A 14,794-nucleotide genomic window follows, 5' to 3' on the forward strand; every position below is an offset into this window, starting at 1 on the left:
TTCAGATCCGAATATGGATACGGATTTGATATTAATATAAATATTTGTTTCGGATAATGTCTAATACAAATATTACTAAAGAAATAGAGCACCTTTGCGCAAAAACCTGTGCACAATAATATGTCATGTGTTAGCTGGTCTCCCTTGTGATTGGTTCCGTGACGTCATGATCAGATGGCAGGCAACATACGTCAGAACAGCATGTGACATTAGTGGACGCTAAGAGATATGATTTGTGGAGAATAAACATCTCGCTGAGCGAGCGAGCGACGGGTTCGCTGAGGCGAGACAGGCCAGTGGTTCGAACGCGTGCATCCATTCGTTTATCGTAACATCAAACGTATGTACTTACAGACTATATAATTTTTTTTATATAAAGTAACAGCTTATAAATTTGCCACAGCTGGGCTAAGGCGTCCTCTTCCATTAAGGAGAGGGTTTGGAAAATATTCCACCACGCTGTTCCAATGCGGGTTGGTGGAATGCACGTGGTAGAATTTCAATGAAACTTTGAAATTTTGAAATTAAGTACATATATATAGTGGTTTTTGCCTGGGTTTGAACCCGAACTCATCGGTTGAGACGCACGCGTTCTAACCACGGAGCCATCTCAGCTCATTATTATAACTTTATCAGAAGATACCAAAATCATACATGTGATACTTTGTATGCATATTATAAACAAAAGCCGGATTACATACTACAGCAAAAGAAAAATAACACAGATAATAAATGATGTAATTTATTTCTCAAAACAATATAAAAATTAACAATTTATTTTTAAAAATATTTAACACGATTGTATATATTATTTCATAAATCTCTTTGGCAAAAACATTGATAAATTCATAATAAACCTTATAATTTTTTTTTAAGAAATAGGGATTATTTGGAATAAAAAATATTCCAAAACCAAAATATCTGAAGAAAGCTGCAAGTTCAGTCAAATCTTATATTAAGTAACTATAAACTGACGATATGATTTGAACAATATAGTAACAAAAAGTAAAACTAATTTACTTGGCCGTTCTGAAGTTTGCAACATATCAACAAATATATTTTTTAGTATTTGTGGTTCCAAAATGTGACACTATATAATGCAATACAATATAATAATAATTATATATCAACTAATTATGTGTTCATCTTTTACATTTACTCTTAACAAGTATATATTAGTGAAACTCAAAGTATAAGTGAGTAAAATCAAACTTTATGTTGACAAACAGACGGTCGAAAATAAAAATAATAATGATTTGTTTTTTTTCAAACTTTTTGTGATCTATCTACTGCTTCATCCAACTATCGAACAATACAATTAAACAAAGTATTAACGTAATTACATGAAAATTAGATTACTGGCAAAACCAGTTGTTTTTTTATATATATAACATTCGACACTTTATATAATATATATATGACATATCATTTGTGGCAGTAAAATTGCACAAGCATATCTTTTTGACTGGCAAACAAATATAAGTGAAAATAGTATTCGAATGATCTTTTTATAATATATATAAAATTCTGTATAAATTAAAAAAATAAAATTAACTACCAGTCATATCTTTCGTTCCTAAAAATTAGGAGGCGTATGACATTTTTTCTTACATTTTAACATAAGTTTAATATATTTATCATTGATTCCACATTATTTTAGTTATTTAGTTAACATATATACCTGAGGGTGATGATTATTTTAACGTACTTACTTTATTTTAAAATATTTGACGTCGTTTTTCAAACAGATTATAAAATCTTATTAAGTTCTTATTTACACTTTGGACAATCGATTCGGAACTCGTGTGTCTATGTGATGACGGTGGGCGCGTCCCGGCCGGTGTACCGCGGCAGCTGCGCCAGCTCCAGGGCGAGCTGGATGAGCGGGCGCAGCATGAGCTGTGCGTCGCCCAGTACGTCCTTGTCTTCGTACGAGTCTATGTATAATCTGTGGATATTGATTTAATTAGTAAATTATTTTCTGAAATACTTTCAATTTGGAGACATAATAATTGTTACTTTTTGTTACACCGTTTGGATTAAACTCTAAATTGATATCTTTAGTAATTAATTTGTTTTAAAATGACTATTAATAAGTCTTTTCGTTTTTATTATTAAGAAAGTTTGAATGGATAGTCAGACGTTACTCAATCACGCTAGAACTGCTGAATGAATCTAGATGAAAATTGGCACAGAGATTATAATATATGAGAGTAAATTTCGTCCCTAACACTTGTACTATATACAGTCAAAAAATATCCTTTAAAATATAATGTTACCTCACAGTAGCTCCAGAACTGCCTGTACCACTGAGACGGTACACTATCCTGGAACCATCTTCAAATACGATGCGAAGACCCTGGAAAAGTTATGTTACACAGTTTAATATATACTCCATTTGAACCATAAGAGATGACAAGCCAAAAAATAAACAAAAACAGGACAGCAAATTGACGCGATATCATTGGTCGAGAGATTGAATAGTCTATGATGTTCACTATGGATTTGCGTAAAAATCGACGTCGAACGTCAAAACTGTTGTCGGTAATTTGGAAGTAAAATTAAAGTGAAAATAAGTGGTTAATAGTGTAGCATTATAAATAAAGATATTTTAATCATAAACTTATAGAGCAAAATATAGCTGAGTTATTAGTAAGTTTGTTTAATTTTATTTCCAACTTCGATTGAAATAGGCTAAACAGTATGATTTTGAACAGGGTAGTAACAACTATGATTTTTGTGATACAACAGCTGAATAACTTAGGTAATTGATTATGATGGTCTACGGCAGCAACATGAATGAATGAAATGAATAATTTTTTTTAATAATTATGGGGTAAGTTCTGAGTTTAACCAGACACCCTCATGTTTTAACACCCTCATGTTTAACCACGAAAATTTCGGGTAAATTTGTTTGCTACGCCGGGCATTTTAGTTTGAATCCGTCTCAAATAAATTACAAGGGCATATTTTTAAGTACTAGGCTTTAGTACTCTTAAAAATTGGTCTATGGTGGTCCAATTCCTGATTACCTGCTTCATGGCCACGCTGCGATCCACGGGGTCCATGTAGGAGAAGTTGTCCGCTTCGGCCACGACGTATGTCTTGTCCCCTGACGTGTGCTTCGAGCCCACGAATCCAGCCTCAGTTATCTTCTTCTCCAACTCTTGCATCATCTCGTTGCAGGGGTCGCTGGGGCACTCCTCGTAGTCGTATCTGGGACGAACAATTTTATTATAATGTTTGATATTGACACTAGGTGCGAAAACCATTGGGGGGATGCTTTGCCATAGTGATATTATGGCACGCTTGTCATGCGGTTTGGCGATCACAGTAAGATGTTACAGTACTCAGATGGGTGCTGTTTGCACTTCTTCTGGTATAAAGTCCCTTTACGACACCCGCGGGAAGAGACAGCGTGGTGGTATTCATAGCCGGCACCAAACGGCCATCGCCACTGATTGCGGGCTGCACAAGACCTGTCATTGTGACGATCTTTGGAGGAGGCCTATGTCTACGAGGACGTCCTTCGCACATGATGATTGAACACTTTATTTAACCATCGCCGCCGGTTGCAGACTGCACAAGACCTGTCATTGTGACGATCTTTGGGAGAGGCCAGTTCAGCGTTGGACGTTTTTCGGCTGACATGATTTTTGAACGCTGTTTGAAAGGTTTTCTGAAGAATATTCCAAGGTGGTTCGTTACCTGGTGAAGTAGTTCCGGCCGTACTTCCGCCAGTGGTTGACCAGCAGCTGCTCCACGGAGAGGCCGCTGGCGGCCAGCACGGAGAGCCAGGCCAGCGCGGCCCACACGCCGTCCTTCTCGCGCACGTGGTCGGAGCCCGTGCCGAAGCTCTCCTCGCCGCAAAGCGACAGCCGCCCCGCATCCATCAGGTTGCCGAAGTACTTCCAGCCTGAGGCACGGAGTATATTTTATTTGCGTTTATCTTTGGGGTAACGCAGCCGCTATCCAAACTATATTTGTGCTGCAGAAAAGGGCTATTCGCGCAATCTATAACCTAGGAGCCAAGGAATCATTAAGGTATAGATTTAAAGAAATTAATGTATTGACTGTTGCTTCTAAATACATATTTTGTAATGTTTTGTATGTAAAATGTTAATGGAAAAATATTAATGTTTTTATGAGAAAATATAATTCTCATAACATTGGTACAAGGAACAAACACAATCTTGTTAATCCTGTTACTCGACTGCATAGAGTCAGTAACTCTTTTGTGGGGCAATGTATACGCTTCTACAACAGGATCCTAGAAAGCGTTCAAAATGCTTCTGTTGCCAAATTAAAAAAAATTGTTCAGGAACGCTTGTGTGCAAGAGTTGGGTTATGTTTGATAGCACACCTTGGGAATGAAACGATCGTCTCCTGGCTATTTCTAATCATATACTACTATGTACCTTATTAATTTGACAAAAAAAAATAACAACAAAAAAAGACCCGCTGAGTTTCTTTCGCCGGTTCTTCTCAGGTCAGGGTGTTCCCTTTTCCGAACCGGTGGTAGTGTTTATTTGACAATCAATAAGTAAGTGTAAGCTTCTATATTGAATAAAGGAGTTTGAGTTTGAATTAAGTACAGATACGCGTGAGATTGGTCTTCTTCCGAATGACAGAGAGTAGCTACCGCAAGCCATAGCGTGAGAGGAAAATTTATATTTCGACTAATATACCGTCAGCAACTGCGCTTAAAGACACGGTACCTTCAACCAGAGAATTTCAAGCTTTTAAATAAAACTAGTTATAACGGATTTGAATCGCGTATATTAATTATTTTGGACATCCCGACGTTTCGAGCACTTTACAGCGTTCGTGGTCACGGGTAGACTAAGGTGGCATTTGTCTATTTGAAGAAAGAAAATATTATTTACAACTACCGCCAACGATTTCTCAATTGGTATCATGAGTAACGTTCCGGTTGCACGCAGAAGGCACTAACTGTATCTTTAGGTCTTGCAGTCTGTTGGATTTGGGATTTTAAATTTTTAATAAGTGGATCCCAGGTGTTAGAAAGTCTCCAACCATCTTCTGTATTGAAGTTCGGATGTTTTTGAATTTCAATAGCCTAATTTCAAGCTTGATGACATCAATCAGAGCGTAAATGCCATCAAAACCTTTTTTTTTTATGGTATAGGTTGGCGGACGAGCATATGGGCCACCTGATGGTAAGTGGTCACCATCAACCATAGACAATGACGCTGTGAGAAATATTAACTATTCCTTACATCGTCAATGCTTAGGGAACTAAGATGTTATGTCCCTTGTGCCTGTAGTTACACTGGCTCACTCACCCTTCAAACCGGAACACAACAATACTGAGTACTGTTGTTTGGCGGTAGAATAACTGATGAATGGGTGGTACCTACCCAGACGGGCGGGACAAAGCCCTACCACCAAGTGAAGTAAATATACCACCTCCTTAAAGTAAATATTGGAACAAGTGAAGAATGAAAATGTGGGTTGCACTTACCCGTGGGCACCTGGAACATCTCGTGGCCCAGGTCGTGGGCCACGCGGTCCACGGCGGCGGCGGTGGGCATGCTGCGCGCGAAGCCTCGCACGCCGGAGCGCTGGAAGTACGGGATGTGCTGCAGCTGGCTGGCCAGCACGGCCAGCGAGTCCGACGGCGTCACGAAGAACGCGCCGCGCCCGATGATCATGTTGCGGTCACCTGAACACCACCATACTCAATCCTCCTCCTCAATCCAAGTCCTGACGGCAGCTAAAAGAGCTCTCGAATCTTCCTCAGTAGATTTAGACCACGATACTCAATCCTCCTCCTCAATCCAAGTCCTGACGGCAGCTACAGGAGCTCTCGAATTTCCCTCAGTAGATATAGAGTAACGTACTTTAGCTTGAGCCGATATTGCCCAGTGGCTAGAGCGCGTACACCTTAACCGATGATTAAGGGTCCAAGCCAGAGCAATCATTACTAATTTTTCATATGCTCAATATGTGTTTATAATTCATCTTGTGCTCGTCGGAAGGAAAACCTCGTGAGGAAACCTAAATGTGTCTAATTTCATTGAAATTCTGAAGTGGAATATGCTTCCAATTTTCTCCTCAACAGGGGAGAAAGCCCAGCAGTTAAGTAGTTGGAAATTTACAGGCTGTTATTAGCATAGTAACAGCCTGTAGTTTTCTTTAGTTTTTAATTAATTTTTACTTTTATCGTTTGGTCACAACGATAACTGAGTACATAAAGACAAACAAGTGCTTCTATGTTTTTAACTACAAAAGATGCCATCACGTATATAAAATATTACCGATAATAAGGTCCTATTATATTATCCCATTGCCAATAAAATTAGAAACCATAATTTTTAATTGATTCCAAATTTAGTGTCAATTTGAAAAGAGCCATTGTATCATTGTCATTTACTGATCGAAGGCTCGCAGGTGGCTCACCGTCTCCGTCGAAGGCGGCTCCGAAGTCGTAGTCGCCGTGCTTCACGGCGGCCACCAGGTCGGCGGCGTACGTGAGGTTGGGGTCGGGGTGCGCGCCGCCGAAGTCCGGCAGCGGCTCCGCGCGCCGCACGCACGCCTCGCCCGCGCACAGCTCCTGCACGAAGATGCGCCGCACGTACGGGCCCGTCACTGCGCACGCACACAAACCAAAATAAACCTTATTCAAGTGGGCTTTTACGAGCACTTTTGAATCATTTAACAATTAAGTGAAGCTACCAAGTCGAGATGGCCCAGTTAGAACGCGTGCATCTTAACCGATGATTGCGGGTTCAAACCCAGGCAAGCACCGCTGATTCATGCGCTTAATTTGTCTTTATAATTCATCTCGTGCTCAGCGGTGAAGGAAAACATCGTGAGGAAACCTGCATGTGTATAATTTCATCGAAATTCTGCCACATGTGTATTCCACGAACCCGAATTAGAACAGCGTGGTGGAATATGTTCCAAAACCTTCTCCTCAAAAGGGAGAGGAGGCCTTTAGCCCAGCAGTGGGAATTTACAGGCTGTTGTTGTTGTTGAAGCTACCACTATATATAGTCTTTATTGTAGTCGCAGCCGAAACAGCCCGGAGCCATATTATTTTTAAATATGCTATTAGCTATTAGCCGAGAATCCCAGTGGTTACAACGCATGCATCTTTACCACTACCACTGTAAATAGTCGGAGCCGAGACGACTACTGGGTTAGAACACGTGCATCTTAACCGATGATCGCGGGTTCAAACCCAGGCACCACTGAATATTCATGTACTTAATCTCGTGCTCTGCGGTGAAGGAAAACATCGTGAGGAAAAACTGCATGTGTCGAATTTCAACGAAATTCTGCCACATGTGTATTCCACCAACTCGCATTGAAACAGCGTGATGGAATATGTTCCGAACCTTCTCCTTAAAGGGAGAGGAGGCCTAAACCCAGCAGTGGGATATTTACAGGCTGATGTTGTTTTGTTGTTATTTGTAGGCCAGCCGAAGCCATTTTTTACAGTTTTATAATTTTAAATGCGTTATTTAGCAAATAATTATAATCCATTGAGTAGCGACTTTGAAACAAAGATGACGTCGTCAATATTCCAATCTAACCTATAAATTAAACCATTCGCAATTTACTATGTTTTATTACAACGATAGATTAATGTACTTGGTAATAGGGCTTTGTGCAAGTCCGTCTGGGTAGGTACCAGCCTCTCATCAGTTATTCTACCGCCAAATAACAGTACTCAGTATTGTTGTGTTACGGTTTGAAGGGTGAGTGAGCCAGTGTAACTACAGGCAAAAGAGACATAATAACTTAGTTCCCAAGGTAGGTGGCACATTGACGATGTAAGGAATAGTTAATATTTCTTACTGCGTCCTTGTCTATGGGTGATGGTGACCACTTATCATCAGGTGGCCCATATGTTCGTCCGCCAACCTATACCATAAAAAATGTAATAAGTTAGCATAAAAGTTAGAAGATTAAGAAGAAGAACTAATAGACCTTACCGCCACTCATCGAGTCGATGAGAATTTTGAAGGGCTTCCTTTGCTCGGAGCCCTGCAAGAGGGTTTTGATCTTCGGGAAGTCGAAGATCTCCTTCATATAGTCCACGTAATCCTTGACTGGATCGATTATTTCCACGACGAATTCATTGTCCGCTACCTAGAATAACATATTATTTTTAAATAAGCTAATAGTCGAGATGGCCCAGTGGTTAGAATGCGTGCATCTTAACCGATCATTGCATATTCAAACCCAGGCAAGCACCACTGAATATTCATGTGCTTATTTGTGTTTATAATTCATCTCATGCTCGGCTGTGAAGGAAAACATCGTGAGAAACCTACATGGGTCGAATTTCATAAAAATTCAGCCACATGTGTATTCCACCAACCCGCATTAGATCAATGTGGTGGAATATGTTCCAACCCTCCTCAAAGGGAGTTAAGCCTCCCTAGCCCAGCAGTGGGAAATATACAGGCGGCTGTTGTTATTGTTTTTGTTTGCTATAATATTACGCATAAGTGAATTATCTGTTTAGTTACGCTTATAACTGGAATTCGGAAAGAGTAAAAATGTATCCCGCATTACAAGTTAATTTTAACGTTCCATCCAAAATTATAAGCAATAGCGTCTTTCAAGGTCGAATTCGTTATTGTTATTAAGAAACTGTATTTTTTCCCCGAGAATTTAAATCATGATCTGCATATCATGAATGGGTGATAAAATCAAAATAAACTTTATTCAAGTAGGCTTTTATAAGCACTTTTGAATCGTCATTTTACAATTTTTACAAGATTCTACCGAGAAGAACCGGCAAGAAACTCAGTAGTTACTCTTTTTTAACATTTAAAAAGTACAACGTCATGTTAATTAAATACAATTATTTCAATTAATGTATCCTCCACGCTTTTTTATCATCTATAAAATCTTGTATCGAATAATATGCTTTTTCTACCAATGTATTTTTTACAAACGATTTGAATTTACTAAACGGCAACGTTAAAAATTTCTGCGGAATTTTATTATAGAAACGGATACCTTGCCCCAAGAATGATTATTGACTTTGCGGAGTCGGAAACTTGGCGTTATAAGCTTATCCTTACTCCTAGTGCACATACAATGATTATCACTGATTTTATCAAAGTGATCAATGTTACTGTGAATATACATAATATTGTTGTAAATATATTGCGACGCAACAGTGAGTATTCCCACTTTGTTAAAAACATCCCGAAGAGAGTCTCTAGCTCCAAGATTATAAATAAACCGGATGGCTCTCTTTTGTAAAATAAAGACAGATTCAATATCTGCAGCGTTACCCCAAAGTAATATGCCATATGACATAATACTGTGAAAATAACCAAAATAAACTAAACGAGCGGTATCAATATCAGTTAGTTGTCTAACTTTTCTAACCGCGTATGTTGCGGAGCTGAGTCTTCCTGTTAGGGATGATAAATGAGAAGTCCACTGAAGTCTGGAATCTAATTCTATTCCTAAAAACACCGTAGTATCAGCTACTTCAAGACGGTCACCATTTAAAGATATATTATAATTTTGCTTGCTAACATTAGGTAGGGTAAAACCTACACATTTTGTTTTTTGAGCATTCAAAACTAAATTATTTACTGTAAACCAATTGTGTATCTGTGATAATGCACCGTTCACATCGTCATAGTCACTTTTTTTTCCTGTAAACCTTAAAAATCAGCGAAGTATCGTTAGCAAACAACACTATATCACAAATACCCTTAACATAGAAAGGAATAAGAAGTAGACTGTATCTATACCGACAGTCATAATTACATGACTCGGTATAAAATCGGTACAGCTCAGCATGACATTACGAAATTTACATTTGCACAATCTTCAGATGATGATGATAATGATGCGTGAGATAAGAAAACCTTCAAATCAAATGTTTTCAAGTTTTTTATAAAAGTCCCGAAAATAGATCCATCAGATTTCCAATTTGAGTCCAGTACAGTAACATAGAATCAGTTATAAATGATGTCATAGGGAACCGGAGAGTTTCTATATTTATTCGTCATTATATGTAATCACTAAAAGAAACTTATTGTTTTTGAGTTAGACGTAACGATCCCTTATAGGTTTTTCTGTCAATGTTATACATCTCTCAAATGAATTCGAGTTGCCAGCTTATTGGTTTTTTATAGGATACACTTTGGAGAGTAGTCGAAGGCTCTTTTCGAACTGATTGAGACATCTCCTTTATCGAACAACTAGGCGCAGACAAAAGTTTCATCCATACATTGTTGACATACCCAATCGAACTAAACGGTTTGACAGCTCGTTTTTGGAGAGAAGCGTTAAGATTTCGAACGATCTGAATTCATCTATTTTTCCTGATAAGTTAAACTCTAGAGCCTTTAAGAGTAGAGTGAACAGGTTTGTTCTGGATGGTCATTTACCACCTTCGTATTCATCTACTCTTTCCATCAGGTGAGATGGAAGATAAATGCCTTTCCATTACAAATATATAAAAAAAATCTCATGAAGCGTTTTATAGGTGCCCACTTTTGAATTACTTTTCAATTAAATATAGAAAGAGAGAGAAAATATTATTAAGCGCATTCATCGATTGCGCACGAGAGTCTCATTTTTCCGTGTCTTGTAGCTTATCAGTACAATCATTTTTCATTCTACGTACACTACAATACTACACCGTTATCAAATAAATAACTTTCTGCAAGCCAGTTTTGGTAGGTACTAAAAACAATTATCATATTTTCTAATAAATAAATATTTTAACAAAAAGAAAAATCGACTTCAAACAAAATACTATTTTAAAACAAATGAATATGCACTAAAAGTCTAAAAAGTAATAATAATAATGGCCTTTTGAGTTATTACTTTTAGTTATTACTTACGCAATTTTGAGTTATTCACCGTTTTTCGTTTTCATAGGGGTACCATCATCAGGGCTGGACTAAATTAAAATGGAATCACACGGAAAGCACTAGCTTTCAAACAAAAAAAAATTATCAAAATCGGTCCACCTAGTAAAAAGTTATGAGTTATATTAAATTGATAACCCACCTCTTCTTTGAAGTCGGTTAAAAAGCTGTTACATTCTAATACTTAGTATTTTTGTGTTACAATTTGAAGGATGAGTGAGCCAGTGTAATTAAAGGTACAAAAGACATAATTATTGTTAACCACCATGATTGATGGTGCATTGACTGTGTAATTCCCATGATGTCTGTGTGTTTGCCTAGTTGTAAGTACCTAGATTATATGTAGACGATGATGGATACTTAAATCTTACCTTAAATCTTTGTACTCCAATAGTTTCAATATCACACTTAATATCTGGAACTATTTTATACTGTTTGATTGCTGTTGTTAGCTTGTATATCTCGTTGGTGGTACCATCAGGCGCTGGGCCACCATTGTTGCAGTTGAACTTGATACCGAAGTCATTGTTTATGCCACCAGGATTATGGGAAGCGGTAAGTACAATGCCACCTGTTTGAAGTAATTTGCAATCTTTGATAACCATTTCAGAGATAAATAAATAAATAAATAAATATGAGACAACATCACATACATTACTCTGATCCCAATGTAAGTAGCTAAAGCACTTGTGTTATGGAAATCAGAAGTAACGACGGTACCACAAACACCCAGACCCAAGACAACATAGAAAATTAATGGTAATCCACATCGACTCGGCCGGGAATCGAACCCGGGACCTCAGAGTGGCGTACCCATGAAAACCGGTGTACACACCACTCGACCACGGAGGTCGTCAAAAGAGATAAATCTATCTTTTAAAAATAACACTAAAATTACCTATAAGACAATGATTCAGTATGAAATAGCAGAAATAAAAATAAGATATCAAACGCTGATTATGTTGTTAAACAGGATTAAAACAAGTCAGTAAAACTGGTCAAGGTTAAACTGGTTTATTTAGTTTATACCCAAATAATTATGATGATGATGTCAACTTGTCTAATTATCTGATGAGACAGCATATCTGATACCAGAAGGCAAGGAAGGCATAGGAACATACATACTCCCAATTTCTAGACTCTGGGCAGTTTTCGAGAATCTTTCCATTGAAAATCCACATTTTCACACACAGACTACCATAATACACTCACATCCACCACAATCAGACTAAAATTTTACACATAATATCATATAAAGAGTACTACTTTGCAGTAGCTTAAAAATAAAATTGGATTAGTTAATAGCACTAAAGATCCATTATGATCTAGGGACTTTTACATAATTTTGCATAACCATTGAATTTATATCGTAGTTCATGGCATGCTCAGAAAGTCAATACTGTTAAATTCATTTTGACTTTGATTTGAGCATTTACAATAGAAGCACCGTTTTTAAGTGTTCATATCTTTATACATATCTATCATTAACACATCTGTTCATCACCTGTTATCACAGATAAAGATATATATGTAATTAGAACAATTATATTTTAGATACTTGCTATAATGAAACATTGAATTGATTGTATCAATGAAATAATCATGTTTTATGATAGTAACTTGATACTAAATTTACCTATTGAAATATATTTGTGTGACTGGGGAAGTCAGTAGCAATTAATTTGAGCATATATGGATATTTTATAGAAAAGTAATGTAACTTGGTGGTCGGGCTTTTTGGGTGCTTGTCTGAATAGGCATCACCCACTTATGATATAGTAGAATGCCAAGTAGCAATACTTAGCATTCCTCTTTCAGTCTAAAGAGTGAGTGAACCAGTGTATAATTCCTTCCAACAAGATTGTTTAAAAAATACCTTGTACATTCTTACTTTTAAAGCTTATTATTATTATTATTGAACATTTTTCTTTCAATAACTTAGCTTGGTATGGCATAAAATAGTTCTGACACTATTGATGGAGAAATATATGGTTTCTTGTCTATATTCTGTGTGTAAATTGTAACAGAGATTTTAGTTTTTTATTATTATTATTTTAAAACATACCCAAAGTTTTATATTTCCTGATGATATGAGATACTGCTGGTGTGGAAAGGATTCCACTTTGACCGATGAGCAGTCTTGATACCTAAAAAGATATATTCAATAGTCGAAAGTTCACAGCAGCAAAAGTTTTAAGAAACATATTGAAATACAGATATTATGCTTAAAAAAATTATACTAGAAATGATTATTATAATGATGATAAACGATGGAGTTTTTTTTGTTAATAATGATGACTTCACTGATTTCAGTTATCATGTACAGGATGGAAATTAAAAGAATAATTAGCACTTATACAATTTTTTTCTCTTTTAAAATGAAATACTATTTATATTATATTACTTATCACATAAAAAAAAATATCTTGCGACAATTTTTGACTCAAACGAATTTTCATATTTACTTTAAAATACTTTTGTTGATATATAAATTTAAACAAACTTTAACTACTCACCCCATTACCAGCTGATATCTTAATGATTTTATCAACGACTTCTTTCACCAGGTATCTGCCATCACCACCGACAACCAGCGTAGAACCAACTATCGCATCCTTATTAGCATCCAAAATACTCTGTATAAAGTTTTCAGTGTAATTTTCTTGAAGGAATACTTTAACTTTTTTACGTAAACCACTAGTTCCCGGCTTTTGGCCTTCGTAAGGATTCGTGTTAACTATTACAATATTAGACATGTTTTATGAATGAAAGAATATTCTAGGGACTCAGACGAAGTATCTTAGCCAACTACTTCGTAAATATGAACCTGATATCACGGTCGTAAGGTCACATTAAATACGAATGCGAAACTACAATAGCTGTCATGTCAACACAATGTCAAAGCAAGGTCGGTGAAACTAAGTTCCGTTTTTAGATGATAACTCTAAACATAATTACTTTTATTGATTATTAATAGTAACTTGAAATAAATACATTTAATGTAATATTGATTATTTTGTTCAAAAATAAAATATTAATTTATTTTATGGCAACTCTTTCACTGTACGATTATGAGATAAGGAAACCGGCAAATTTAAATTCATTATTATGAGGAGCGATAAACTCAAAGTAATTATGAATGGAAAGGAGGTGAGAAAAATTTAAAACGTATTTTTGGGATTGTTGCAATGATGAAAACTGCAACGATTAGGATTTCGACTCAGCAACAACAGTAAACTCATAGTAATTGTTTAGGAAGGTGACAAAACAAGTGACAAATGGATTTTATTAATGCCTTTATAAGGGGAAAAGTAACATTAGTTAGGGCTAATACCGATGTTATTTAACTATTTAAAACAAATTATTTTAAAGAATAATAGCAACATTCCTTAAAAGAAATTCGTAATTCTTTATATACACATACAATATCTCAAGCTATCAGGATCGAATCAAACGTATCCAGTGACTTTAACATCACTGGGTGGTCCGTACAGTTTGGGCATCGAGGTCATTCAAATAAATACTATATGTAGCCTATTCCAATGGATGTACGAATAAATATTAGATTTACGTACTTCATGCGATTTGGTAATAACTCAGCTTCAGCTATATTCTGCATTACTAAGACTATATAATTAATATATGTTTACTTATGATACAACACTGTTGCACATAACTACTTTTTTCTAGTTTAATTTTTCTGCCAAAATTCCGATAACGTTCGAATCGCCTTTTTCACTTGGCGGTAGGTCTTGGTGCTAGCCCGTCTGGGTAGGTACCACCCACTCATCAATTATTATTCCGCCAAATAACAGTACTCAGTATTGTTATATTCCGGTTTGAAGGGTGAGCCAGTGTAACTACTGGCATAAGGGACATAACATATTAGTTCCCAAGGTTGGTGGCACATTGAC

General features: G+C 36.6%; 1 protein-coding gene across 1 annotated transcript; it reads right to left on the bottom strand.

Moving 5' to 3' along the window:
• Positions 1-1,558: 1,558 nt before the first annotated feature.
• Positions 1,559-13,831, bottom strand: LOC124536849 (phosphoglucomutase). The gene is made up of 10 exons (XM_047113487.1): positions 13,397-13,831; positions 12,946-13,027; positions 11,252-11,451; positions 7,965-8,121; positions 6,424-6,612; positions 5,486-5,686; positions 3,709-3,916; positions 3,033-3,216; positions 2,280-2,359; positions 1,559-1,948 (listed from the first exon to the last, which is right to left on the bottom strand). The coding sequence occupies exons 1-10, from the start codon at positions 13,634-13,636 to the stop codon at positions 1,810-1,812; spliced, it is 1,680 nt and encodes a 559-aa protein (XP_046969443.1). The 5' UTR covers positions 13,637-13,831; the 3' UTR covers positions 1,559-1,809.
• Positions 13,832-14,794: the final 963 nt, after the last annotated feature.

Source organism: Vanessa cardui, chromosome 17, assembly GCF_905220365.1.
Source record: "Vanessa cardui chromosome 17, ilVanCard2.1, whole genome shotgun sequence".
Lineage (NCBI taxonomy): Eukaryota > Metazoa > Arthropoda > Insecta > Lepidoptera > Nymphalidae > Vanessa > Vanessa cardui.